The sequence below is a fragment of the Elephas maximus genome, chromosome 3 (assembly GCF_024166365.1).
Source record: "Elephas maximus indicus isolate mEleMax1 chromosome 3, mEleMax1 primary haplotype, whole genome shotgun sequence".
Classification (NCBI taxonomy): domain Eukaryota; kingdom Metazoa; phylum Chordata; class Mammalia; order Proboscidea; family Elephantidae; genus Elephas; species Elephas maximus.
The window spans coordinates 39,929,475-39,957,184 of NC_064821.1; the positions used below are offsets into that span (position 1 = coordinate 39,929,475).

Consider the following 27,710-nt stretch of genomic DNA (forward strand, 5'->3'; position numbering starts at 1 on the left):
CTTGATCCAGAAAAGGTATGTGTGTGTGTGTGTGTACATGTGTGCATATGGTTGTACGCCTATGCGTATGCACCGTTATGTGTGTGCACATGTGTCTGTGTGTGAAGCCGTACACATGCACACACAGCAGGGGCCTCCCCCACAGGACAGGGCGGAGAGACAGAGGGGAGGTGCCTAGACCAGCCTGCACCAACATCTGCTGGAGCTGGCCAGAGTTGGGACCACCAGGATCCCCCTCTACCCCATCGAGGTCGCTTCATCAGACACCCCAGGGGCTCTACAAGCTGTCCCCCAGGCTCCTCCTATGCTCAGGGCCCAGTGCACACCTACCCTGGAATCCAGTGTGTTGTGTCATGGAGGGGGACATACAGAGGCTCAAAGCAACTCTTGGGCACCCCCCCAATGGCCCTGCCTCACTAGGGCATGCACACACACACGTGCACACACAGGCACACATGCGCCTGATGTTACAACCCCCGCCATCCCTGCCCCTATGCAAACAGCCGTGTCAGCCCATTTGGTTGTGGCCTTTTCCCTCTCGTTTGCATGGATACCTCCTCAGGCCCAGCTGTGAGCTCTGTCCTCAGAGGTGGCCCGTAACAGGCCAGGGCCCAGCCAGCTGGCACCTGCCCCCACAGACGAGCCCAGGCATGCCGTGCCCGGGCCCCCTTCTCAGGCCCTCCAAGCCTACGCCCCCCGCCCCACCCCCCCCACCCCCCTGCCGCAGCCGCCTGCTACTCTGCAGCTGCCCCTGGGTCTGGAGAGGCCATGTGCTTGGTGCTGAAATGAGGCCACCTCATTGTCTGTAGGTGGCTTCAGGATGGGATGTCGACAGCAGATGCTCAGAGACTGCCTGCCCCTGGTCACCTGGTGTCAGCGGCAGCATCAAAATAAAGTCCTGTCACGTGCAAACCTGCAGCAGGTTCAGCCAGGGCAGCATGAAAATGTCCCCTGCCCCTGTTCCTGTTCCAGGGGCCCCAGGGGCTCTGCAGGTGAGGACAGAGAGGGTTTTGCTAAACAAATCCACTGTCCCCCACCTCAGCTCCCTATATCTGGTCTCCGCCTGGCATATCACCTGCTGGAGGCTATACACCCCGCTATGCCTGGCCTGACTCCCTCGGGTCTCTCATTTCTCCTGGGCCTCGTGGCTCTCCTGGGCCCTGCAGTGGGGGCCCCTCTGTGCCTGTCACGCCTGCTCAAAATGGAAGGCGACTACACGCTGGGTGGGCTCTTCCCCATGAGCTCAGCTGAGGGCACTGACTTTGGGGACAGGACGAAGCCAGAGAGCATCACGTGCAAAAGGTATGGGGCTGGGGTCCAGGGTGGGGCAGGGACCAGGCTGCGGACCCAGGCAGGTCTGGGGTGGGGTGGGGTGGGGCAGGGACCAGGCTGAGGTCTGAGGCCAGCCCGGAGCAGCCAGTGGGGGCATCCCTGGTCCAGTGTCCTCAGACCCCCGTGCCCCAGGTTCTCAGCTTTTGGCCTGCTCTGGGCACTGGCTATGAAGATGGCAGTGGATGAGATTAACAATGGGTCAGCCCTGCTGCCGGGGCTACGTCTGGGCTACGACCTGTTCGACTCATGCTCAGAGCCTGTGGTAGCCATGAAGCCCAGCCTGGTGTTCCTGGCCAAGGCAGGCAGTCGCGACATTGCGGCCTACTGCAATTATACACAGTACCAGCCACGTGTGCTGGCTGTCATCGGGCCCCATTCCTCGGAGCTCGCCCTCGTCACTGGCAAGTTCTTCGGCTTCTTCCTCATGCCCCAGGTGCGCCTGCTGCCTGGCCTATGCACCCCCCCCCCACCACCCCGCGTGGCACTCCCTTACAGAGGCCCTTGGCCTGCAGGTCAGCTATGGTGCCAGCACGGACCGGCTGAGCAACCGGGAGATGTTCCCATCCTTCTTCCGCACGGTGCCCAGTGACCGCGTGCAGCTGATGGCCATAGTGGAGCTGCTGGCGGCCTTTAGTTGGAACTGGGTGGCAGCCGTGGGCAGCGATGATGAGTATGGCCGTCAGGGCCTGAGCATATTCTCCAGCCTGGCCAGTGCCCGAAACATCTGCATCGCCTATGAGGGTCTGGTGCCGCTGCCCCTTGGCCATAGTGCACCTCTGGGCCAGGTAGAGAAGTTGCTGCAGATAGTGAACCAGAGCAACGTGCAGGTGGTGGTGCTGTTTGCCTCTGCCCGAGCTGCCCATGCCCTCTTCAGCTACAGTGTCCACAGCCAGCTTACACCCAAGGTATGGGTGACCAGCGAGGCCTGGCTATCCTCAGACCTGGTCACCACAGTGCCTGGCATGGCCCAAATGGGCACCGTGCTTGGCTTCCTGCAGCGCGGTGCCCCGCTGCCAGAGTTCCCGAGCTACGTGGCCACCTTCCTGGCCCTAGCTGCTGACCCAGCCTTCTGCACCTCACTGGATGCTGCACAGCCAGGCCTAGAGGAGCATGTGGTGGGGCCACGCTGTCCACAGTGTGATCATATCACATTTAAGAACCTCTCCACTGCGCTGAAGAATCACCAGTCCTTCGCTGCCTATGCGGCCGTGTACAGTGTGGCTCAGGCGCTCCACAATACACTTCGCTGCAATGCCTCAGGTTGCCCTGCACATAAGCCGGTGCAGCCTTGGCAGGTAAGGGCTCCGCCACAGGCACCACCTGTCTCCATCTACATACACAGAGCCACCAGGAGCAGGGCAGGTGTCAGGGGTCTGGACAGGCAGGTGGTTCTGGGCTCCGCCCACCATCTTCCTGCCCCTGCCTAGCTCCTGGAGAGAATGTACAACATGAGCTTCCACGCCCGAAGCCTGGAGCTGTCCTTCGACGCCAATGGGAACGTGGATATGGAGTACGACCTGAAGCTGTTGGTGTGGCGGGGCCAGGAGTTTGAGTTCCACACCGTGGGCACCTTCAACGGCCAGCTCCATCTCCACCACTCCCAGATCACGTGGCACACGCCAGGCCATAAGGTGAGCCAGGGGCACGTGTCCCCTTCACAAGGTCTTAGGCCACTCAGGCACAACACCCCTGCTGCCATGGGAGCACAGCCTTGTGGGTACTCAGGTCTATACTCCTACCCACACCTCCCACCTGGTGGTCACTGTTGGGGTCGCACCTCCCACCTGCTGGGCAATGGGGATGGTCACAGCAACCAGCGGGCTGAGGCTGCTCTGCCCCAGGAGCCACCGGTGTCCCAGTGCTCGCGACAGTGTGCAGAGGGTCAGGTGCGCCGTGTAAAGGGCTCCCACTCCTGCTGTTACGACTGCGTGGACTGCAGGGCTGGCACCTACAGGCGTCACCAAGGTGAGCGCCCACATGGCTGGGGGCAGGGTGGAGTGGGCGTACACAGTCCAGATGAACTGGGGCCTCCACACGGCTGGGGACACGGGGACACATGCAGCCTGGCTGTCCTGGCTCCTCAGTGTCCCCCCAGCCTGTGAAGAGGTGAGGCTGTGCCCACTACCTCAGCACCCGTCTCCCCTCCTTGCCCTGCAGATGACCTTTTCTGTACCCAGTGTGGCCTGGATGAGTGGTCCCCAGACCGGAGCATGCGCTGCTTCCCACGCAGGCCCAAGTTCCTGACATGGAGGGAGCCAATCACGCTGGGGTTGCTCGTGCTGCTGGGCCTGGTGCTGGGCCTGACGCTAGCAACCCTGGGGCTCTTCATCCATCACTGGGACAGCCCAATGGTGCGGGCCTCTGGCGGGCCACTGGCCTGCTTTGGCCTGGCCTGCCTGGGTTTGGTCTGCCTCAGCGTGCTCCTGTTTCCCGGGTGGCCCAGTCCCACTGGCTGCCTCGCACAGCAGCCACTGTTCCACCTGCCGCTGACTGGCTGCCTGAGCACACTGTTTCTGCAGGCAGCTGAGATATTTGTGGAGTCAGAGCTGCCACAAGCCTGGACGGGGCGGCTGCAGGGCTGGTTTCGGGGCCCAAGGGCCTGGCTGGTGGTGCTGCTGGCCGTTTTGGCAGAGGCGGCACTGTGCACCTGGTACTTGGTGGCCTTCCCGCCTGAGGTGGTGACCGACTGGCGGGCACTGCCCCAAGAGGCGCTGGTACACTGCTATGTGCGCTCCTGGGTCAGCTTCGGCCTGGTGCATGCCACTAACGCCATCCTGGCCTTCCTGTGCTTCCTGGGCACCTTCCTGGTACAGAGCCAGCCCAGCCGGTACAACCGTGCGCGTGGCCTCACCTTTGCCACCCTGGCCTACTTCATCACCTGGATTTCCTTTGTGCCTCTCTTCGCCAACGTGCACATGGCCTACCAACCCGCCGTGCAGATGACAGCCATCCTCCTCTGCACCCTGGGCATCCTGGCTTCTGTCCACCTGCCCAAGTGCTACCTCCTGCTATGGCACCCGGCACTCAACACTTTGGAGTTCTTCCTGGGGGAGGGGCCCAGGAGTGCAGGGGAGACTCAGGAAAACCAAGAGTCCGTGACCCCAGACCCCGTGAGCTCACCCCCAGTGATGCCAATCCAATAGAGACCCCCAAACCAAAAGTCCCCAACCCACAACCCCAGGTCTGTGCTTTGACTCTGAGACCCCTCAGCCCTAGGTTCTAACCCCAAGTTAACAGCTGACCTTGACCCCACATGACCCTGGGCCTGCACTGTGTACAAGAGGTCTGGGACCCCAGGAGACTGTCTGTCAAGTGCCGCAGCCCCACATTCTGGGAGAGGCCTACATGGCCCCCACAGGCTCCCTGGAATCCTGCAGCTCTGGGGGTGGCCCACACCATGAAAGCCCCAGGCTGGGCCATTTGAGGCCACAGCAGAGGGTCCTCGCCTGGCAGTGCCCAGTCTGGGGCACACCCAGCATGTCTACAATTGCAGGCTTTGCAGGAGCAGGAAGCTGGTGAAATGGGCTGCCGCCCTGGATCCCAGGGCAGATGTTTCTCAGAGAAGGGGAGGTGCCAGCTTCCTTCTCTTCCTGGGACCTAGCGGGTGGAGCAGGAGAGGCAGCCACCAGCACCTCGGACAGTGCCCCAGCGGGGGGGGGGGGGTCAGCACCGTGGCCAGCGCCAGTTACAAGGACCCCTGGAGCTGGTAGTCAGCACCACTGACAGAAAGCTGCCTGCCAGGACCCCAGCAGCAGCCAGCACCCAGGACAGAGCCTGGCAGGCTTGCACCTGGGCTGGCCGAGGCCTGGTCAAGGGCCCTGGGGGCACTGACGGGCGCCTCGCACCCCATCTCCTAAAGCAGCCACAGGAAAGAGGAACACAGCCACATCTCAATCCCATAAAATTAAATGCTTTTTAGTGTTTAAAATAGCATTTACATGGAAGCAGCATTTACACGGAGCAGCTATATATTAACTATTCAGACTCTTAGACTTTGATACAGTATCTACAGCGCAGCCTGTGCAGGCCGGGGCACGGGAGGGGTGGTGTGCAGATGGGCACCAGGGGCCACTCCCCCTCGGCCACTCCCCCTCCCCAGCCCCTGGCCTCAGGGTCATGTGCCCACTCCATCCTGGCCCAGCTGTATCCCTACCAAGCTGAGCTGGCTCTCCTTTCTCCTCTATACACCTGTGTGCTCCACATTTGCACCTAGGAGAGGGATGGCCAGAACATGCAAATCTGTTCCTAGTGGCAGGTGTGGGGGCTGATCATGGCCACCTTCCCAAAGTGCAGGGCCAGGCAATAAATAAATAAATTAGATCCTTGCCCTAGGCAGCCACAGACAGGCTCTGATTTCTACCCCCAAGAGGCCCCTCAGCCTCGGCCAGGTGGGCAGAGCAGGGAGGGGCCTGTGCTGTCTCTGGGCGAGTGAGGATCAGTGGAGGACCAATAGGGTCTTCTTCATCCTGGGGGTCACCTCCAGACAAAGAAGAGTCAGTGGAAGGGTCATGCCAAGGTGGGCAGGTCAGACCTGCATGTGGTCATGTGGCCTCCCAGTTCTGGCTAAAGTCTTCATGGACCTGGGACGCACACCCACTAGACGAAGAGACCTGGGAGCAGATGGGGCACTGAGTCCAGACCATGGTGTTCCCCCATCCCACCTGCTCCCACCCCTGTCCAGGCCTGCCCACCCCCCGTCCCATACACTGGAAGCACAGGTGGCCATCTTGGGCCCAGCCATCACTAAGGCAAGCCCACACACACAGTCCCAGGCAGGTGGCCAGGTGGGCAGGCTGACAATCCATGCAGGGGGCAAGACCGTCCCCACTTGGGCCAGGGCTGAAGGCACTTTCTCCGTTGGTCACATGATGTCAACGAAGAACTCGCAGGGGTTCCCCATGGCCTTCTGGAAGGACTGGCGGCTGCCCGTGAGCTCGGGAGGCACTGACGCCAACTCCCGCACAGGCGGTCCCCCAGGGGGCCCACCCACTGCCGCATATGCCTTGGCCAGGGGGCACAGGGGAGGCAGACCAGGTGCGGCAGCTGAAGCCTGGCTGCGAGGGCTGCTGCCACGGCTGAGCTGGCTGGCCGGGCGCTCCCGCCAGCCACCCGCCCCACTTGGCACTGTGGGGTCCAGCTCACTGCCGCTGCCCCCTGCGCCAGCTGCCCGGCGCTCCTGCTCACGCCCCAAGGCCCGCCGGCTACTCCCGCCGGTGCTCCGGGTGGACTCGCTGCTCTTGCTTCCTGGGGGCAAGGGGAGGAGGACAGCCAGTTAGGGCTAGGCCGACCTGGCCAACAGGGCCAGGGGATCCAGGTGGGGTGGTCAGAGGGAGGGGTCCCAGCCATGCAGAGACACAGGGCAGGCCCCACCCAAGGAGGTAGGGGAGCGGCTCAGCGGGCGGATGAGGAGCAGCACAGGTGGTGGGGATGCTCCAGGGGCCATGCAGCACCCCACACCTCACTCTAGCCCCACCCAAGCGCTTGGCAGCTGAGAAACTGAGGCACAGTGAAGGCCCCAGCGCACCTGGTGGCCCACCTGGTGCTTCCGCTAAGGTCCACCCAGCCCCCCACCCCCGGGATCTTGGCCAGCTATGCCCCGCCTTGCTAAGAGCCCCATCCTGGGCTCCCAGTGGGGAGGGACCCTGAGGACATGGGCCGGCCGGGGTCACGCCAACAGGGACGCCGGGCGGGCCCCTGGCTTACCGGCCCTGAGGGTCCTCTCCTCTAGAGCTTCAGTCTAACGCTTGCTCAGCACAAAACAAGGGATAGCATGAGTTACACACTGGGGCCACCCTGGGGCACCACACTGCCAGGTACACCCCACTGACCTGCCCCCAGGTCTGCAGAAGCCTGCACCCAGCCCGACACAGAGGGTCCAGACACGGCCTCCCTCCCAACAGCTTCCTTGGCTGCCCTTCCGTTCTCCCCCAGCCCTCCCAGTCGACTGGGCCCCCTGGCCCACTTGGCCTCAGGCCTCTGCCCCAGTAGGCCCTGTCCTCACCTGCTACCCGGCTCCCTGACTTCCCACCTGCTAGCATGGCTGTGACCCTCCCACCACCCCCCCAAACCAGGCTGCACATGCCATAGGCAGAGTGGTGTCTTCACCATTGTATCCTTGGGACAGTCTGGATGGTGGCTAGAAAGGGACTGTCCCTGCTCCCTGACTCCTACTTGATGGCCTCTGCCACCTCCACACTCCCTTACCCATGTGGCTCCTGAGCCCCCCACACTGCCCTCCCCCATGACTGTCTGCTGGCTCCCATGCTCCCTGCTTCTTCAGACTCCTCCTCCTTGTCCCCCCAGCCAGGCCAAGACAAGGCCCTGCTGTCCCTTCCTCAGACTCTCTCCTTTGCCCCCTCACACACTGACCATGGTCACACAGACCCACGCTCTCCAGTCACTCTGACCCTCGCCCCTTCCAGAAAGACCATGCCCATGGTCCAAGCACAGAGCTGCAGGGATCGGGGGGAAGTGGGGGCAGGCAGGGACAGAGCCAGGTGGCGGGGACAGTAAGGGGGCAGTGAAGGGCCAGGCGGCCCAGGCATGGGTCTCACCTTCACTCTGTTGACTACCGGCGCTGCCGCTGCCATAGCTGAAGCCAGGGTCCTGGTAGGCAGGTGGGAAGCAGGGTGGGGGCCCAGGGTACTGATAGGGGAAGGCCTGGCCCAGGGGCCAAGGGGCAGCTGGGTGGGGCAGCGGGGCCAGGGTGTCCTGATCCGAAGCCCCACTGGAGCCGTTGTTGAGGTTCAGGGCTGCGAGGTCTGGCAGAGAGAGGGGTGGTAAGCACACTAGGCGGGTAGGTGGTGGGCAGGCCCAGCCCCCTGCCCCCCTGACCCCTGGCCCCACTCACTGCTGCACAGGTCCCCGAAGACGTAGTAGCACTGCTCTGAGAAGGTGACCTTGTTGACTGTATGCCGCAGAAACCCATGCTTCAGCATGGTGCTGGCATACCTTCGTGCTTCGCGTCGCTCCTTGAAGCCCTCCACATGTGCATACAGCCAGTCCACCACGTCTGCGCCTGCGGCACCCAGCAGCACTCAGGGCTGGCCCAGCCCCTGCCCTGGCTGCCCCACCCATGTGCCTCCACACCCACCAATAACGGCGTTGGCAATGGTGATCTTGAGCCACATGCGGTCACGGATCTCCAGCCCCGAGTCCGGTAGCCGCATGACCCGCACGACGGCACCCATATCACTCTTCACTGTCAGCGGCGCCTCCTCCAGCTCTGCAAGGCATGGTGGGGTGGGGCGGGGGGGGACTCGGATGACAGGCCTCTACGGACAGAGGCTGTGGCCACACTCTCTTGAGGATGGGGACAAGGGGGGCATAGCCACACCTCTCCTGGCAGCTGGGGGAGCCATGGTTTTAACCCTCTAGGGGGATTGGGAAGGACAGTGGCTGTACCTCTCTTGGGGGTCGGGTGGCGGGGCCGGGTAGGGGGAGGCTGTGATCCCACTCCAGGTGGAGAAGTTCTAAGACCCCCAGGGTCAGAGAGTGGGCGTGAGAGGGTTGGATCTGCATTTTCCACCCTCCTGGGCACTTTGGAATCTTGGACTCAAACCCAGGGTGAGGCCAACCCCCACCCCTCAGAACAAAGCCTGATGGGGAGGGGCCATGTCCCGTACTCCCACCCTCCCCGCTAGCCATGGGGTTGTTAGTCCTGTTAGTGGCAGAAAAGCAGAGTGGGGGCTACATCCATGCACCCACCTCTTCCCACTCCCACCATGGCTGACCTCAGGCAGGGACCCTGGGGGCTGACCCAGCCCCCCTACATCTATCACTCCCAATGTAGAGTGGTGGGAAGAAACGGTGCAGGGAGTGAATGGAGATATGAGGGAGTGTTGAGGGTGAACAAAGATATGAGGGCGTGTAGGGAGTAAATGCTATGTGGGAGTGCAGGGGGTGGTGAATGGACATGAGGGGGCAGAGGTGGGTGAATGGAGATATGAGAGGGTACAAAAGCGAATGGAAGTATGTTAGGGAATAATAGGGTGAATGGAGATAGGAGAGGGTGAACAGAGGTATGAGGGGATACAGGGTAGTGAACGGAGGGATGAAGGGATGCAGAAGTGCATGAGGATACAGGAGTATGAAGGGGTACATGGGGAATCAGGGGGTATGAAAGGTGCAGGGATGCATGGCCATGCACGAGGGTGCAGAGAGGAGAGGTAGGTGGGGGTGCATGGAGTGCAGGGGGCATGAGAACGTCTGTGCAAGATATGAGAGACAGGTGTGACTGCTGTATCCTCGTGGGCCCTGGTGGGAGCCTGAGGGAACAGATGTGCAAGGCCAGACCAGTCCCCAGTGTGTCTGCAAAGGAGCGGTCCAGGAATGGCCAGGTCTCTCTGTGGGGGGCGGTCCCCACATGGAGCGCCGGAGCAGGTCTGGCGTGCTGGCCTCACAGGGTGTGCGTGCCCAGGGGTTGGGCAGGGCCGCAAGCCGCCACTTACGTGGAGCGCCGGGCACAGAGCTCGTTAGTGAGGAGGAGCTGGTACGTGTGACGGCACTGGAGCAGGGGCTCGTACCGTAGCGGGGCAGGGCGCCCGTCAGCGCTGCTGTGTGGGACAGCCAGGCGGCAGGGTCGATGGGCCGCACAGGGTCAGCTGGGTGCCACGGATGACAGACAACAGGTGGAAAAGGGGGGACATGGAGCACAGGGCACAGAGGAGAGAGCCCTTCAGGCTGGGCCAGGAGGCCCCCGCCCCCTACTGCCCACCCCACAGGGTCACTCACCCCTCGGGATGGTGAAGTAGCTCCGGGGGGTTGGGTCCCAGCACTTGGCCACCGTGAGGCTAATGGGCCTGTGAGGTGGGCAGGGCAGGTCACATAGGCTGCAAGGTCCTCTCTGCCAGCCCCCCACCCCCACGGGCCTCACCCGGTCTGTGACACGATCTCCCGCAGCACACGGACTGCATCATCATTGGTCATGTTCTCAAAGTTGACATCATTCACCTGGGAGCAGGGTGAGGGCCAGGGATCAGGGGTCAGTGAGAGCAGGGGGACTGGGGTTGGTGGGGTTCAGAGTCAGCAATGACCGGGTCAGAAGTCAGGAACCAGCAATGGCAGGGGTGGGGTGGAGGTCAGCAGTAGTGGAGAATGGGAAGTGAGGGGTCACTGAAGGCAAGGGGTCATGAATCAGCAATGGTGGGGGTTGAGGATCAGTGATTACATGGGGGAACCCTGGGCCCCACACCTGCAGCAGCATGTCGCCCGGCTCAATGCGGCCATCGGCGGCCACAGCCCCACCCTTCATGATGGAGCCAATGTAGATGCCGCCATCACCACGGTCGTTGCTCTGGCCCACGATGCTGATCCCCAGGAAATGGTGCCTCTCTGCGAGGGAGCAGGTGGTGAGTGGGAGGTGGGGGGGCGGGGGGCATGCGGGCAGGTGGGGGATGGGAGGGAACAAGGCCTTGGTCAGGGGGTGAGCAAGAAGGCAGGTGGCAGCCCCGAGGCCCTCACCCATGTTGAGTGTGACGGTGATGATGTTCAGTGACATGGTCGAGTCTGTGATGCTGCTGAAGGAAGAGGCCTAGGGGGACGGGGGCTGGGTGAGAGGATGCTGACCCCAACCCGTAACCCCCTGATCCCCGCTCCCATGCCGCCCCAGCCCTGACCCCCGTACTCGGTCTGTCTGGCGCATGCGCTGCCGCCGTCGCCGCCGCTTGTGTTTGCGGATCAACCGCGAAGAAGTGCTCTGCTCCGTGGAGCTGCTCAGCCTGGGGAGGCGTGGGGATCAGGGCTGGACCCGGAACAGGGAAGGGAAGAATGCATCCACCCACCCAGACAAATGAGGAAACCTGGACGGGGGGCAGGGGTGCGAAGGGGAGCTAAGGGAGGAGCTGAGGAAAGGGGGGAGGGGGCTGCCTGGGATGTGAGGGCTGGGAGCTTGGACCCTGCTCCACCTGGCTGGGCAGAGCCTGGGACAGGTTTGCTCGGAAGGCTCAGCTCCCTGTGTGTACACACCACTGGGCCTGGAACACGCCAACACACACACAGGTGCACACATGGATCCCTCATGAACCTGTATTCTCATGTAAACACAGAGTCACAGCATTTACCTACACACTTTCACGTGCCCACCCAGTCACATATATTCAAAGCACACATGTACAGATACGCATATGCACACACATATACGCGCACATACACACAACGCACACCCACGTGATGATACTCAGCACGGCTCCACCTGCTCACGCACCGGCTGGTGTCCTCCTCGTCTGAGTCAATGAAGCTGCTGGATTCCAGCTCACTGCTCATCACAGTAGATGCGCTGTCATGGGGCAGGCCAAGATCCCGCCGCCGCTCTGCCCTCGGGTGCCCGTTGGTCCGGGAGGCTGTGGGGGTGGCAGGGGGGAGCTGAGTGGGAGGCCTCCGGAGGTCACAGGGTCATGGAAGCCTCAATCTCCTGTTTTCTGGGGAGCTGAGAGGCCGCAGAGGCTGTGAGGGGTCATGGGAAGTAGGGCCTGGGGCCTCAACCTGAGGCCTCGGCGGGGGGGCCACTGCTCTAGAAGGTGGGGATAGTAACAGGGCTTTGCAGGGGGACGTGGGGGAAGTTGGGGATGCCAGGCAAAGGTCACCAGGCCAAGGGGCTTGGGGGTGGCAGGCGGCAGCCACGCTACCGTCCTCGCGGCCCTCACAGTTCCGGCGCCGGGCTCGCTCCCGCCGGTGGCTGACCATGGACTCTGCGCCGGTCTCATTGTCCATCCCATCACGGCTGCTGGCCACATTTGGGCTGTGCCGACAAGAGGTGTGGGCTCACTGCCTGGCGCCAACACTTGTGGCATTGTCCCAGCCCTCAGCCTCCCCTGTACTTCCGGCCTCTTACCATGCCACCTGCACTGTGGGGGCCTTGCCGTCTTCTCTACAGAAGCTCTTACTTCCTGCCACCCTCCCCTAAGCTGCCCTCCTTGTGGGCTCAACAGGCCAGAGGTCCCTTAGGAGCACTAGAACTCATCCCTCATCTGCCAAGGTCCTTACTGGAAAGAGGGGGGCCGGGAATCCCCGATGCCCCCCGTCCGCTCAAGAGGTGGGGGCAGGTCCGTGTGGCTGTCCGTTCCCTGAGACCCTGCATCCGAGTGTGCGCCCTCAGCCAGGACCAGCTGCAGAGGGAGAGTGGGTACTCAGAGATACCCCGCCTACCCCCAGACCACCTTCCTGCCCCCAGAACATCCCCACCTGCCTCATGTGCATCCCCCTGCCTCCAGACTACTCCTACCCACCTCTAGAACACCCCCACCCCCAGACTATCTCCCACTCTCTACCACCAGACCACCCAGGCAGGACCCCTGGGGCACAGGTGGCAGCCTCCTCCCCTATAGCCTCAACCTCCCCATTCTCTGTGCCTGTGGGACCACCCCCACCCCAGTTAGAATCACTCTTCTCACAAGGTACCCCTGGGTGGGACAGGCAGGCAGGGCTACCCCAGACTCACCCAGGAGACCACTCGGCCATTGAAGCAGGGCAGCCTGGCATTGTCGTCTGAGATCTCCTCTTTCACCACCCTGGGGAAGGGACACAGCCATGGGCGCCACACTCTGCACCCCACCATACCACCCAACAGACTCCAACAGCCTTCCCACCGGTGGGTTCTAGAGACAATACCCCCATCTTTGCGCAAAGCACCGTCCACGCTCTCTAAGCCACCCACTCCCCAGGAGGAGCCACCACACCCCAGAGGTAGGTCTCTTTAGCCCCCACATCCTCTTCTTAGGGTCCAGGCCCCACCTGTCCCTACCCTCCATCACCACAGGGGGCCATCCCAGGGCTCCTGTCCACCTCTAGGGTCAGCCCCTAGACCCCTCCTGGCCACCTCAGCTTCACCTCCCCCAAGTCCCTGGGGGGCCCCTGGCTTTGGCTCCAGGTCTAAGAGTTGGTGACAGACAACAAGCCCCAGACAAGACACCGTGAGGATGAGACTTGGTCACTCACCTCTCTGCTCATCCAGTGTGGACCCAGACTCCACCCTGTCCTATCTGACCACATACCCCGCTCCCATACGGAGCACTACCCCGTGCTGAACCCTGCCCCACGCAGAACCCCGTCCAGCCCTGGGTCTGATGCCCAGGCACCACCCCTAGAGCCCTGACTCAGACCTAACCTCCGGACTCAGACCTAACCTCCCGCTCAGCCTCATTCGAGGACTTCAAATGGCTTCTCCTCGACCATGGCCGAGCCCATGGCTGAGCCCACAGCCAGACGCTCTTCCTGTACATGCCCCACGGCACCCCCATCTCTGGGGTAGCAACTCCATCCTCCCAGGTACCCAGGACTCACCCTTGCCCTCTGTCCCCGCCTCCCACTAATCACTCAGCTCTACCTTCAAACCATTCCCTCCCACCACCTCTCTATCTGCACGCATGCACATGTACACACACACAAATGCAAACGTACACAAGCACATGCACCCAGGGCCACATGCACGCAAACACATGCACAAACACGTACATGTACAACCATAACGCACCCACATCTACACACATACATACAACTACACCGCATGCATGCACACACACCCACACATCTGTACACATGGATAGGCAGCCTGCCACTCTCCTGTCCCACCCACTGGGAGATGGAAGCAGACCCTACTCTGGACCAGCCCCGACTTCTGGGGAGCCATGCCCTCCCCCTACTGCAAGCCTGGAATGGCAGCTGGGGACACAGCCAATTGAGACTGCTTGGAGAGAGAACAGAGACCCTACTGCCCACCCCACTGACCCGCGCCAGATGTCCACCCACCTCAGTGCAGGCCCCAAGGCAAACGGGCGTGGACAAGACACAGAGGGCCAGGGTGAAGCTAGTGGGAAGGAGGCCAGATGACCCGCAGGACTTGGAAACAGGTGAGGACAGGGGGCCAGGCATCAGGGTTCAAGGGGATGAGGGAAGCAGGCAGCTCCACCCAGGCAGGGGGCAGGGGCCAGGCTCTCCAGCCCAGACGCACCCATGCGGTGGCCTCCCGGGGGCCAGGGGCAGGGGCAGGGCCAGGCCAGCCAGGAGGCATCCGAATGCCCCACCCTCTTAAAGCTGGTGCCCAGCAGACAGGATTTTCCATACCCAGGACTTGGCCCTGGCAGAGAAATGGGAGCTGGTGCCCAGCAGACAGGATTGTCCATGCCCAGGACTTGGCCCTGGCACAGAAATGGGAACTGGAGCCCAGCAGGGCCTGGATCTGCACCTGGCAGGACACAGGCCTTGGGGCCACCTAGATGCAGCTGCAGGGCAGCCCCTGCCCCATCTGCCCCAGGCACCCTGCCTGGTAGCAGCAGCCACAGGGGGAACAAGCCCCTGGAGACCCCACTCACTGGGAGGGACCCCAAAGTACCCCTTCCCCATGCCTCCCCAGAGCCACTACATGTGTACTAATGACAGAGACCCCACCAAGGGGCAGAGGATCATTCTCTGAGGACTCCCCACCCCATGTCTGCCCTGCAGAGCTTGGCCAGGCTTCCCAGGACTCTGGGCTGAGAGGGCCACAAAGAGAGAGGCCTGGGGCCCTCCAGTTGTGGTTGTCAGGCAGAGAGGCCATGGAACACCCCCCTCAGGCCCAGTGGGATGAGGGCACCCTCTCTGAGTGACCACAGCAGAGGCCCAAGAGGAACCTCAGTACCCAACATGCCACCCCGAGGTGGGCTGGGTGGCAGCCCCTCCCCACCACACCCCAGGACTCTGAGTCACCCACAGGAGGGTGGGGCCCAGGAGCACCCCATCCCGCTCCACCTTGTTGGAGAAACCCTGGCTCAGGACAGTCGCCTGCCTTCACTATCCACCCACCGGTCCCAGATGCCAAACACAAGCCTCCCAAGATGATCTACGTACCTCAGGTGGCCCAAGGACCCTGTGACCCCCACACCACCTCCCAGGGCCTGCTCCCCTGGGCGTACCCTCCAACCCAGGGTCAGGACTTGAGGGACTACAGGCCTCAGGCCCAGCCAGGCTGGAGGAGGAGAGAGGGAGGTGGCTGGGCCAGCCTGGCTCCCAAGGGGCTGATTTTGCCCTGCCCCCAACCCACCCAAGCAGAGGAGCAAGGGCCAAGCTCCCCGAAGCCTTCCTCTGTTCCACGGGGGTGGGTGTTGCTGGCTCAGCCCAGTGTGGGGCATGACCCCCAACAGCCTCCCAGACAGAGGTCCCACTGAGTCGGGGCAGCAACCCCAGAAAGCAACCCCAGGAACACAGTCTACCAATACTCAGGGGTGGCCACCCTGGCATTTGGTTGCCACCCCACAATTCTTGGCAAGATCCCAGTTATCCCCGAATGTATGGCTGTGAGGCCCGCCCGCCACCCCCACAGACTCACCCCGATGAAGAATCTGCTCTGAGGCCACAAGGGAGGTAGCCGCCTGGCTCCCAGGGGACACAACACCAACAAGCCAGTCCTCCCAGGTGGGACATTCCAGCTATGTGCGGACGGCAATATCCCACCCACTTACCCAGCTCACAATCTGCCTGCCACAGAGCAGGTGGTGGCAGAGCCAGCACATGACTGAGTGGGGGGTCCCTCAGCACCCTGGGGGTCCTCAGGAATCCCCTCTACCCCAGGAGCTACCCCCAGAGGCTGCTGGCCTGCACTCCTTCCTCTAGGAGCTGTGCCCATGAGGCCAGAGGTCCATGCTCCCCTTGCCCCCAGGTGTTTGGGAGGTCAGAGTCTGGCCCAAACAAGCACTCAGCCCTATCCAGCAGCCCCCACACAGGCACAGGGTTCCATGTGACACCTACCCTGAGCCTCAGTCAACCTCCCTCCGAGACAGAGGTGTCGGGGCCACCTCTGTGATGAGCCCAGTGCCAAGTCTAGCCAACCTGGCATCATCCACCCACTCCTGATGACAAGGAACTCCTTCGGTCTCACAGCTAACACCTTCCCTGCACCTGCCACTCACAAAACGTGAGAGTTGACGCTGAACCTCCAGGCCAGCCCACCATAGGCTCAAAGCTCCTCTCTTCAGCCTTCCCTCTGCCCCCTAGTCCCCACCTAACCCTTTGGGGCCTTGGTTCAGAACACTGGAGGCCTGCATGTGGAAAGTGCAAACCATCTAGGTGGAGGAAGGGTAGAGAGGCCCGCACCCAACTGGCCAATGACACACTCGGGGAGTGGGGCCCAACCCTTCGTTCCTCACAGGCTGGAACCAGCCTCCAAGCTGAGGCCACACCTTCCATGGCAGGGGCCACTGGGCCAGCCCAGCCAGGACCTGCCTTCCCTTTTTCCAACCTACAGCTACAGCCACTTGGTATTCAGGGTGAGTCTCAAGTTCTCATTTATACTTAAATGTGAATGCTAAAGGTCCATTCTAGAAACCCTGGTGGCGTAGTGGTTAAGAGCTACGGCTACTAACCAAAAGGTCAGCAGTTCAAATCCACCAGGCACTCCTTGGAAAACCTATGGGTCAGTTCTACTGTCCTATAGGGTCACTATGAGTCAGAATCAATTCGATGACAATGGGTTTTTACAGGTCCATCTCAATAGAAATGTCTTTTATCAGATAAATTATTGTATAGAATAAAACAGACTTCAGAGCTCTGCAGGTGAAACTTCAGGAGAAAGGAGGAAGGAAGATTTAGGAGGGCCTCCCCTGGGTCTCTGAGGCTACTAGGCTGCTAGCCAGGGAGGCAACCAGGTGAGTTCCGCCCTGCCTGTCCAGCCCATTGTGCCCCTGTCTGTCCCTTCCCCATTCCCTCATCCTGGCCTAGGCTCTACACCTTCACCTGGACTCTGCAGCAGCCCTTCCTGACTCCCAGCCTTCCTCCTGTCAGCCTGAGGCCACGTTCATGCCTGAGCTCCCCAGCCCTCTGCATCCACGGTAGCTAGCTCTCCCCAGGGAAGGCCTGACCTCTTTCCTCTCGCACGCCCCAGCCATTCCCAAGTTGCTCTCCCCGCAAGAGCCAACCTAAGAACGCCTGCCTCAAGACCCAGGTCCACCCCACCCACCTCCTGGTCAGGACACCCAAGGTCCTCCAACCCCCCCACAGTGAGTGAGCGCTGAGGGGGTCCTGGTTATTTCCTGACCCTGGGCGCAGCAGTGTTGGCAAGGCCCTTTCACGGTACTCCCCAGGGCAAGCTCAAGGGAGGCAACCTGGGAGCTGTGCTCGCTTTATGCCACCCTCTCCTTGAGACTTGAGTCTGTGACAAAGAGCAGTGTGACTTTGGGGATTTTTGTTAAAATAATTAATGAAGTGAAAAGCAAAAACACCTTTTCAAGTACTTAATCCTCACAAAGAAACCCTGGCCCAGAGAGGTTGAACAGCCACCTGAGGTCACCCAGCATGTGGAACCATGGCAGGCAGCCCCCGTCCTGTGGAACCCCCACCCCAGACGAGGCTCATAACCAGGCAGGAAGGCCAGTGGGCAGGGCTGGGGGTTGCCCAGCCTTCAGGGACTGCCAAGAACACACCCTCCCCCTTTGGAGAACAGTGTTCAGTTGTCCCCATGTCCCTCAGGCCCCCCTGAGAGTCACAGAGTGGCCTGAGCTTGGCCTGACCTGGGCCTGTCCAGGGCCCATGCAAACCAGAGTCCAGGAAACTGCCTCAATGTCAAAGTCCAGGGAGGTCGCTTCGCACAAGGACTCAGGCTGGCCTGCAGGCAGCCAGGGCACACCTGCTCTGCCGACAGGGCCTCTGCATGCCCCCTTGCAGTACTGCTGAGCTGGGGACTCGGGTTACCCGAGGCTGTGCAGGCACAGTCCCAGAGACCCAGACCAGCACAAACGGGAAGTCCCCTGGCCTGGGACAGCTACCACAGAGACGTGGACTCAGGCTGAGAGTCAGCAGATGGCCCAGCTGCTCAGGAAACACAAGGGCTATAGGCCAGGAGCCCCAGGCAGGAGTGGGTGAGCGGCCACCCAAGAACCCAGCCACCCTTGGCCACTGCCAGCTTTCAGGCCTTGGAGGAGGGGCCAGGGGAAGTCTATCTTGAACCCCTGGGAACTTCTGCAGATCCCAGCAGACATCCCTGTCCTGTCCCAGCCCACTTCCCCATCCTGACTAGGAAACCCATTGGGTGCCTGAGCCCTGCTTCCACCTTCACTTCCTTCTGCCTTATCCACCCTGCCCCAGCCCCATGAACCACACACCCTCCAGGCCAACCCTCCAGACCACCTGTCTTTGCTCAGGTGCAGCCCTGAGACCCACCCTCTATAAGAGATAGGCATCGAGCCCTGATCCCCGACAGGTGTCAAGATGTGATTTTGGGGAAAGACAGCTCCCTGGGTGCCCCTAGGCACTTATACTGGGCACACAGGGCCCAGGCCCCACAGGTGGAAAGACCAGAACCCTCACAAACCCTCATCCAGAGTTCTCAGGCCTCTGGCCTGGCAGTTAGGGCCCAGAGTCAGATAGATGGATCCACATGCCACACTGGGTGCCCGCAAGGCCCACCAGGGCGCACACGAAGACCCAGACCACCCAGACCGGGGTCCCCACGCGCGGCGGGGAGGCAAAGCCGCAGTCAGGGGCGCCTGTGGGGCACGTTCACGGGCCCAGGACCCTCAAGGCCCTGCCCCCACAAACAGGTGCTCAGACACCTGTGCACGTCCATAGGCGGGCACTCAGGCCCCGGCCCACCCCGGACCGCGCGTCTGGAAGGATAGCCCCGGGCCCCACGGCCCCGCGCGCCCACTGACCCGAAGTCCTGGTCCATGGACTTGAAGAAGAATTTGTACGCATGCACGGGCCGGTTGCTGAGCACGTTTTTGAAGTCGGCCAGCGTGACGCGCTCGGGGGCCACCGGCAGCTTGACCAGGTACGGCGTCTCTTCCTCGTCCATGTGGTAGATGATCTTGGTCTCCGCCATGGCGCGGCGGCGGGCGCGGGGCCCGCGCGGCGATCAGGGCCCAGCCCGGGGCTCGGACGCGGGCCGCTGTCCCCGCCCGCTGGCCTGTGCCCCGCCCGGCCGCCGCACCGCCTTCTCCCGGCCCGGCCGCGCCGAGGCCCCCGGGCGCCACCACCCGGCCTCACAAGCCCGGCCTGCGGCCCCGGCGCACCGCCCCCGGCTCCGGCTCGCACCCCGGCTGCTGACCCACGGCCCGTGCCCGCGCCCGCCCATCCGCCCCCGCCGCCGGGGACGCGGGCGACTGACGGAGTCAGAAGGAGGCGCGCTCGTCCGCCCGCCGCGCGGCCTGCGTCCGCTCGCCGCCGCCCGGCCCGCCCCGCGCCGCCGCCGCCCCCTCGGGCAGCGCAGTTAAAGGGACCTACCGGCCCGAGGCCCGAGAGCGCGGCCGCCTGGGGGCGCCCGGGAGCGGGGGCGGGGCCGTGACGTCACCTGGGCGGGGCGCAGGCTGCGCACGCGTGCGTGCGCGCAGGTCTTGGCGAGCCTGCGGCGCGGGGATCCAGCCAGGCATTTTCCCCGCCTCTCCCTGGGCACCGCACCCACCTTCGGGCTGGGAGCCCCCTGCCCGGCCGGTACCCATGCCGCCGGAACCTGCATGCGGGCCTCAGGCTGGGGGTCCTCGGGCTGACTGGGGCAAGCCCCCACCCCACGACAGGTGGGTGGGCCCTCAGCAGGCTCCGCCCCTATCCCCCACCTGCTGGTCACGCCCGCAACTGTCAGAGGGAGACCCGCCCCCGGGGCCACGCTACGCCACGCCCCGCGCCGAGAGGAGTCTCGCTCTTGCCGGGTCCCAATCCTCCACCACTTCCCGAGGATTCTCTCCCAGGGTCTGCGGCTGCTCAGGGTTTGGAGGCGCCCTAGTAACATCCGCGGGTTGCGGGGGTCACCAGCGGGGAAGCTGAGGATACTTTTTGTCCAGGCCGGGAGCTGGGACTACCTGGTTACTTTGCGCCCCCGCGCCAGCTCTGAGCTCTTGCGCCCTCTTCGGAGTCCCACGGGAGCTCCAAGAAACAGCGGCCCTAAGGGGACGTGGGTGCCCGGATGGATGCGGGTGTGCATGTGCGAGCCAGTGTATAGCGGTGTGCTCTTGTGGACAGAGGTGCCTGCGGATGGTGATTACGGGAGTGTGTGAAGGAATTTCATTCCTGCTGCAATTCGAACTGGCCTCGGGGTCAGTTAGGAGACTTGAGACCGCTAGGAGTCCCACGCTGGTGGGAGAGGGAAGAAGGGGAGGCTCTAGAATACTGCCCAAGTAAAGGCAGAGTGTGTGATGTCCCTGTGACCCATCATCAGACAACCCCCTTTGAAGCTGGGAGAAGCCTGGGACTTCCCACCTGTCTTGTCATGCTCATCTTGGGCTTTTAGTACTGGCCAGAAGGGCCAGAGGGTAACCATCAACACCCCAGCCCCAGCTGGGGCCCAACCCCCAGGTGAGACCAGGCTGAAGGTCATGACCCCCATTGCCTCTGCTCTGATGGGGAGGGTGGGTGGGGTTCTGTTACTGTCCACTCAGCAAGGCCTCCGCCAGATCAGCCACCCACCCTGCTGGTTCCAGAACCTGGTCCCTTTCCCCTCCAATCTTGGTTTCCCCAGAGGTAAATTGAGGAAGCCAGGCAGGATGACCTCAGAAGAAGGGTCTGCCATGGCTCTCTGCTAGGTGCCTAGGAGGGAAGAAGGCAGTCTCTGTCCTGAGAGCTTATTTGGGGCCTGGCATCACCCAGGATAGCCCCAGGTGGCTGCTGGTCAAAGGAGCTGGTGACAGGCACACAGATGTGGCAGTCTGAGGCCCCAGGCTGGCCTTCGGCCCCTGAGGTCTCTCTTTCCCACCTGACATTTGGCCCAAGCCACAGTGAACTGGACAGTGTGGTGGCCAATGGCCTGAGGCCAGTCCCAGCACTGATGCTGACGTGGTCAGGCTTGGGCCCTGCCAAGAGGAGTGAGTTTGTGGCTAGAGCATAAGTTGTTATGGGAGGCCTTGTCCAGTGGCCAGTGCAGCCACTGGTGGGGCCAGAGGTCACTGGGCTGGGAGGGAGGCTCCTCCTCGAACAGGTCACACCCCTCAGCCTGGCCTCCTTCCCAGCCTTTGCCACTGTGGGATCCTTGTGGGTGTCCATCACTCTTCCCTGCCCCCTGCTGTCCTGGGAGGGCCTTGGAGGATGGGTCAGAAGTGGACAGATACAGGCTTCAGTAACCAGCACTTAGTCACTGGCCTGTGGTATCCAAGAAAATGCACCACTCTGCTATCCTGCCACCCAACTGCTGCCCCTGGCTCCATCCCACACTGGTGCCAAGCAGCCTGCTCCCAGCCAATGAGCTGACATGGTATCGAACGCATCCAGCCCAATGGTCCCTGTCACAGAGCCCCTGTTGGCCTGGTGGGACTTTACCTGAGCTGTCCTTTGACCCCCGGCTTCTCCTGCCCACCTCCTTTCGGAGGTGTCAGACCTGCATCCCAATCTGAAGGTTTTCTTTCTTACTCCTGCTTCCTCCCCCTTTATCCTTGCCCATCTGACCCCATCTTGGTGTTTACTTCTCAAGAGGACATGCATTAACACAGCCTTCTCTCTCTGTTCTCATATCCACCCAGTCCCCTCCCATGTCCAAACAAGCCCTCAGAGGAGGATCTGAAATGCCTTCACAACCAGGATCAAGTACCACAGAATTTGCTCCTATGGTCCCCCTTCCCAGGATACTTGTTCTAGGAGGGCCAGACAAGAACTTCAGATGAAGGTGTGGAAAGCATCTGGGATTCCTGAGACTGATTTAGCCCCCTGGGAGAAGGGGGAGTTGCAGAGGCGCACCTGGGCCAAGCTCTAAAAATCAGATGTGGCCTTTATTATGACAGCGGCACTTCCCCAGGAGGAGCAAATGTGGGGAGTCAGAATGGCAGCAGAGGCCACCCCAGAATCATCCTCATCCCTCCTCTGTCCTCAGCCAAAAGCAGAAGTCAAATGTGGCCCCAGCTTCCAGCCCAGGGAGAAGCTGTGAGAAGGCAGTCAGGGTCAAGTGTCACACAGAGCCCGGTGACTGTCAAGGCAGCTCGTTGGAAACAAGGCTGGAGCAGGGGGTTGAAAGCAAAGAAAGGGGCAATGGGGCACCCCAGGTGGCCCAAAGCAGTGAAGAGGGGCATTAGTCCTGGGCCTGGAAGGCACCAAGTCCTCAGGTCCCAGGCAGAGTGGACTGCAGCCCAGCTGGCGCTCGGAGTAACCCATGGTGGGGCCTAGAGGAGCCCTGGGGAGCCCGGGCTGCCAAAGTGGCTCCTAGAATAGGCACAGGGATGCCAGCCCTGGGGCATCACATCGCCTCTGAGTCCCCTCCAAGAATGTCCCCCAACCCCAGCCTTCAGTAGGCAGAGGCCAGGAGGGATTGAAGGCTTGGTGAATGCTGGTGGAATCCTGGCTTATCCAAGGGCAGTGGCAGGGGAGTCTTGGGGGGACAGGGTCACCAGTGAGCCCAGGAGGCAGCAAGGGCTGGCTGATGGGCAGTGGCCATGCTGCCAGCCAGGAGTCCCATGGAGCCCACTATTGCTTGAGAGAACTGGGGTGGCTTCCAAAGCAGGGTATGGAGGCAGCCCACTCTGCGCCAGTCCAGGCCAAGTTCCAGGAAAGCGGGACCAGCCGCTGGAGGAGGGCCAGTGGCACCAAGCGCATGGGGGTCAGACGGACGTCCTCCAAGGTGGACAGATGGGAAGTGGCAGAGCTGCTGGCCCAGCCAGGAGTCCAGATTACTTCATTTGCAGTACTCCTTCCTGAACTCTGGAAATCAAGGGTCAAGGCTGGATCTGTGGTGTACCCCACCCTCCCAGTGGGAAATTCAGGGCAGACATCCAGCAGGGCTTCCCAGGGAACATGGGGCTGGGTGCAGTGACTTAAGAGGCCCCTGGGAGTGGGTGGAGTAGGGTGCAGGGGTAGACATTGGGCTCTGAGATGGGATGGGGGTACAGAGGGGCCCCCACCGGCTACTCACCTTTGTCCAGGTCAATGTTCTTGGCAGACAGGGGACTGTGGACCAGCTCAGCCCTCTCTTTCAGAATGTTGTTTTTGTAATCTGTCATAGGTAGGCCAAGGTGAGCAGCCCCCCAGACATGGGCCTCCCCCAGCCCAGGCCTAGAGGCCCCTCTCACCTAGTTGAATATCTTCACCCCTGTAAAGAGTCTGATCACCTGAGACAACAGTTAACTCCGCCATGTTCACGTCCTTTCTAGAGGAGGGGGTACGGGGAAGGTTAGGGCAGGGGAAGGTTAGGCGAGGAGCTGGGTCCCCAGGAAGGTCGGGAGGGGGATACTCACCCCTTTGACTTCCCCGACTTCTTGTCCGAGTACTCATATCCTGGGAGAAAGACTCATATTGGAGGTAGCTCAGGCCCTGCAGCCACTCCTCACTACCCTGAGGAAGCCCCTGGCTAGCCCCTGTGCCCCTTTGGGCCCTTGCTCACCTCCTGCTGAGCGCACAGTTCAGTGCGCCCCAGCCCCACCTCTGGTGGCAGGGCCTTCCTAGTTCTATCCTCCATTCTCTGTGGGGCCTCTTTGGAAGGGGAGCCCCTGTGCCCTGCCTGAGCCCCTAGCTGAGCCGTGGTAAAGTGCTGGCAGGCCCAGCCCTCACCTCTGCGGTGGCGGCGCGTACGGGTAGCCAAGACGACAGTGATGAGCAACAAGATGAAGAGCAGGAGGGTGGCCAGCACATAGCCCAGCTGCTGGAAGAAGTGGGCCCGGCCCTCGGGGACAATGACGTTGATGACACTACGGCCTCGAGCCAGCGTGGGGTCTGCAGGGGCAGTGCAGGATGGGTCAGGCAGTGAGCCCCTACCTGCCCTGATGGGGGGCCGCCCTGCTGGGCTCCTGCGGTCAAGCTGAGGGCAGGTTCAGAGCAGCCCCAGCCAGTGGGGGCCTTCCCCAGGGAACCCCCACGTCCGTAAATGTGGGACATGAGTGAGACAGGGAAGACCGGCCCCGCTGGCTCCGTGAAACACACCTCCCCGTGCTGACCCTGCGACATTCTCAAAGGCCCCAGGGCTGCTCCTCACCTGGGCCCGGTGCGCCGCTGTGGCTGGACCCGTTGCCTGGCGAGTCCCGGGGGCGCGGTTCCACGATAGGCTCCGTGACCTTCAGGTGGAAGACGCGGCGCTCATGCAGGCCGCAGTAGTGGTGGTGCAGATGACAGGAGTAGGTGCCTTCGTCTGCTGGCTCCAGCGGGTCAATGCGCAGTGAGAAGTCGCCGCGTGCAAAGGCGTCGGCCCCCACTGCTACGCGATCGCGCAGGAAGGGCGGCCCGTAGGCGCGGCGCTCGCCTGACGCGTACAGGTCGAGCAGGCGGTCTGCGCGGTCGTGCGGCACCCCCGGCGGCTGCCGGTCCCAGTGCACCACTTGCTGCGCCTCCTCCACGTGCCGATCAGTCCACACGTGCGCGCGGTTCACACAAGTCAGCAGCGCAGGCGCGCCGCGCTCCACCGACAGCACCTCCTTCTCGCCGTCCCATCGCGCGCCAGCGGCCAGGGCTGGGGGCGGGGCGGGGCCGGTCAGAACTGAGGATGGGGCGGGGACCGCCCTAGGCTCGCCGAAGGGGTGGCGGGGGGGCGGCCCGGACTGCGGGGGTGGGTGGCACAGGGCAGGAGTGCTAGGGAGTTCCGCGTTGGGGGGGTAGGGTTGGGCAGGGGGGCGTCCAGAGGCCAGGGTGGGCGTGGGAGGGCAATGAGGGCAGGTCGCTCACAGCCAGAGGACTGAGGAAAGGTGGGTGCGGTGAGGGAAGTGCAGTCAAGAGCCCGAGTCCGGAACACTCACGGTCGTCGGTGACCTCCAGGCGAATGGCGAGGCTCTCGTAGAGGTGGCAGTAATGGTGATGCAGGTTACAGGTGTACAGCCCCTCGTCGGTCTCCTCCGCCGCTGCAAAGCCAGCGAAAACCTCAGCCGTGAGCTCCGCGCCTATGGCGGCCGCGCGCCTCCCGCGCCCCGAGGCCCTGACGCCCCCTGGCGTACCGAGGATAAGCAGGGAGAAGTTGCCGTCGCGAAAGGCGGAGGGCGACAGGAGGAGGCGGCCGCGGTCGCGCGGCTCGTACACGCGCTGCTCGCCCGCGGAGTACATGTCCACGAGCCGGCGCGCGGGGCCGCGGCCGCCGCCACTGAGATCCCAGTGGACTACGCGCTGGCGGTCGTGCAGTCGGTCTTGGGTCCACACCATGCGCGGGCTCTGGCACCGCAGCACGACCCTGTCACCCGCAGCCCAGTTCACGGCCGCCTCAGACACCACAGCACTGCCGACGGTCGCCGGCCTTGATGGCCCTGGGGAGAGGGGGCAAATCAGGAGGGGAAGGAGGGCCACCAAGATGAGAAGCGATTGGAGGGCGGGAGTTCTGACCCCGACGACACGGTGGTCACTAACCTGAGGATGCCAGGACAGCAGTGCCTGGAAGGAGAGAGAGGAGAGTCAGACCTAGGAGGGGCCACCTGCTGCACTGCCCTCTGGTGGAGCCTCACGTGGGCCCCCGGGTCCCTTCCATAACCTGGATGAGAGGGTGCTGCGACACCCACTTCCCTGGTGGGGGGTGAAGTGGAGAAGTCAAGAAGACACAGGATGGGGATCATGGCCCCTGCCCTTTTAGGGGTGCGGAAACTGGGAGGGTGGTCACCCAGCAGGGTAGTGATGTGGCCAGGACTAGATGCAGTGCAGGCCGGCCCATGGGCCACTTTTCAGGGATGGTCATCATCACCATCATGGCTACCCAAGGCCACCAAAAGTACCAAAGCCTGACACCACAGCACAGCTCAGGGCTGGTTCTGAGGGCTCTGTTCTCAAGCCTCTCCAGCGGGGGGCGTGCACCTGCCGAGGGCCCCTCAGACACAAGATTGCCCTGGGGAGGGAGGAACTCAGGGCTGCAGAGGTGGGAACTGACCCCACTGCGGCCCCCACGGGCTGAGCTCTGCTAGAGAGACATGGCTGAGCGCCCGGGAGGACAGGAATGTGCCGGGTCAGCGGCCACTGGGGGCGGGCCCAGGGGGCCTGGGAGTGCAGAGGGGCTGAGCAGACTGTGTGAGCTCTGCTAGACCCCCTCAGCCCTCCAACCCACCGCCCTCTTCATCACCTCCAACTTCCTCCACTGGGAGAGGCACTGACTGAAGGACCTACAAGCACACCCACAAGATGTGGGTGCACCTCATCCGGAGAAAGCCACCTCTGCCTCCTCCCCATTCTTGGCCTGGAGCCCCCAGGGCCTCTGGGCTCCCCATCTCTGGAAAGGAATTTCTGGCAGTCTAACTCAGGACCCCTCTTCTCTGGGCCCTAAGGTCTCCCTGTGAGCTCTTCTGTCTGAGTCCCCTAGACCCGACCCCTTCCCCGGGGGTGTCCCTCCCCATTCCAGCTCCAGCTCAGACAGAGACAGCTTGAAACTCCCGAAAGAGGAACTCAGACCACTTGCACAGCGGGACTCCTGAGCCCTCTCTCACATACGCCCTATGCACCCTGACCCCTGCCCACCGCACACTCACCCTGTAGAAGCACGAGTTTCCAGAGCAGGACTCGGGACAGCAGCTCCATGGCGCTGCCTGGCCCGCCAGCCCCGCTTTGTCTCTTCCGGCTCTAACTCTCCAGAAAAACAGCCCGGCCCCGGCCCCCCCCTCGTCAGCACCCGCTATGACATCACAGAGCCCTGAGCCTGGAAGACCGAGGCCAGACCACCCCTTTGGCTCCGCCCCAGCCCTCAGCCTCCCCCATCCTTGGCTGGCCCTGGTGAGGGGGGGCGGTGTCCTAGCAGGGCCTGCCGCCTCTCTGGCTCAGGTCCTGGGGGTGGAGGGGCAGCAGCCCAACTCTGAAGAAGCAGGAGGGGACACCCAGGCTGCTGCAGGGCTGGGTTCTGGGGTGAGGCCCCTCTGTCCATTTCTCGGGTGGGGCCCCGGGCTCAGACCCCAAGCATGGAGTAGAGCCAGGGCATTCCTGGGTTAGCAGCCTGGCCAAGGCTCTGCCTACTCTAGGTCAGGCAGCAGAAAGGTGTCTGGAGCAGGGACCTCCAGGGAGCCTGTGCTGCCTCTGACCGCACCCCTTTGGCACTCCTGCCAGACAGGGCGGCTCTTCCCCCTCTACCAGTTAGCTGTGGCAGGTCCTTCTCTCTGGACCTCTGCGCCTTCAGCTGGGAAGTGGGGATGACAGAAGTAGCACCTGCCCCATCGGGCCGTAGGGGGGCGAGGAACGTGTCTGGAAGGGCACAGCTGCTGTGAAGACCCTGAGCGATGGCCCAGGAGCAGCCCCTCCTTTCCCGGTTGGGCCTGCCCCCATCCAGGGCCTAGCCAGGGCTTCCTGAAACCAGACCCATAGTTACAGGTCTCCTGAGAGCCCCCACCCCACCCAGAGTAGGGGGAGAAAGAGGGAGGATGGGAGCTCCTGCTCTAGAGATGTGAGTCTCTCATATTAGAGAATGGGAACCCCCCACCCAGACAACGGGAACCCCCTCCACCCAGAGGAGGGGAGGGAGAAAAGAGGGTGTGGGGGCCCCAATCCCAGAGGAGAGGAGGGGGATAATGGGAGCCCCCCCACCCCCACACAGAAGGTACAAATTTGAAGCTCTGGGAAAA

At 62.6% G+C, this 27,710-nt stretch overlaps 3 protein-coding genes across 7 annotated transcripts; 1 reads left to right on the forward strand and 2 right to left on the reverse strand.

The window, feature by feature from the left end:
- The first annotated feature begins 797 nt into the window (after window positions 1-797).
- On the forward strand, window positions 798-5,199 carry TAS1R3 (taste 1 receptor member 3). The gene is made up of 6 exons (XM_049877598.1): window positions 798-1,302; window positions 1,465-1,765; window positions 1,845-2,627; window positions 2,760-2,963; window positions 3,177-3,297; window positions 3,490-5,199. Exons 1-6 carry the CDS (start codon window positions 821-823, stop codon window positions 4,473-4,475), a joined length of 2,877 nt encoding a protein of 958 aa, XP_049733555.1. The 5' UTR covers window positions 798-820; the 3' UTR covers window positions 4,476-5,199.
- A 59-nt stretch (window positions 5,200-5,258) lies between these two features.
- On the reverse strand, window positions 5,259-19,464 carry DVL1 (dishevelled segment polarity protein 1). 4 transcript variants are annotated; one of them, XM_049877596.1, is made up of 15 exons: window positions 18,948-19,464; window positions 12,770-12,839; window positions 12,316-12,437; window positions 11,958-12,070; window positions 11,537-11,672; window positions 10,958-11,051; window positions 10,795-10,864; window positions 10,526-10,665; window positions 10,208-10,284; window positions 10,066-10,133; window positions 9,858-9,935; window positions 8,426-8,557; window positions 8,183-8,350; window positions 7,887-8,093; window positions 5,261-6,576 (listed from the first exon to the last, which is right to left on the reverse strand). In XM_049877596.1, exons 1-15 carry the CDS (start codon window positions 19,115-19,117, stop codon window positions 6,194-6,196), a joined length of 2,028 nt encoding a protein of 675 aa, XP_049733553.1. In that variant the 5' UTR covers window positions 19,118-19,464; the 3' UTR covers window positions 5,261-6,193. The 4 variants fall into 4 exon arrangements, with proteins under 4 accessions (XP_049733554.1, XP_049733553.1, XP_049733550.1 ...); XM_049877593.1 differs by having other exon boundaries at window positions 9,783-9,935; XM_049877595.1 differs by having other exon boundaries at window positions 5,287-6,576; window positions 9,783-9,935; window positions 11,976-12,070.
- A 2,480-nt stretch (window positions 19,465-21,944) lies between these two features.
- MXRA8 (matrix remodeling associated 8) lies at window positions 21,945-26,738 on the reverse strand. Of its 2 annotated transcripts, none has more exons than XM_049877600.1 (10): window positions 26,631-26,738; window positions 25,528-25,551; window positions 25,125-25,427; window positions 24,930-25,031; window positions 24,176-24,646; window positions 23,755-23,916; window positions 23,442-23,481; window positions 23,316-23,353; window positions 23,120-23,200; window positions 21,945-22,908 (listed from the first exon to the last, which is right to left on the reverse strand). In XM_049877600.1, the coding sequence occupies exons 1-10, from the start codon at window positions 26,677-26,679 to the stop codon at window positions 22,883-22,885; spliced, it is 1,296 nt and encodes a 431-aa protein (XP_049733557.1). In that variant the 5' UTR covers window positions 26,680-26,738; the 3' UTR covers window positions 21,945-22,882. The 2 variants fall into 2 exon arrangements, with proteins under 2 accessions (XP_049733557.1, XP_049733556.1); XM_049877599.1 differs by having other exon boundaries at window positions 21,946-22,908; window positions 23,277-23,353; window positions 26,631-26,737.
- Window positions 26,739-27,710: the final 972 nt, after the last annotated feature.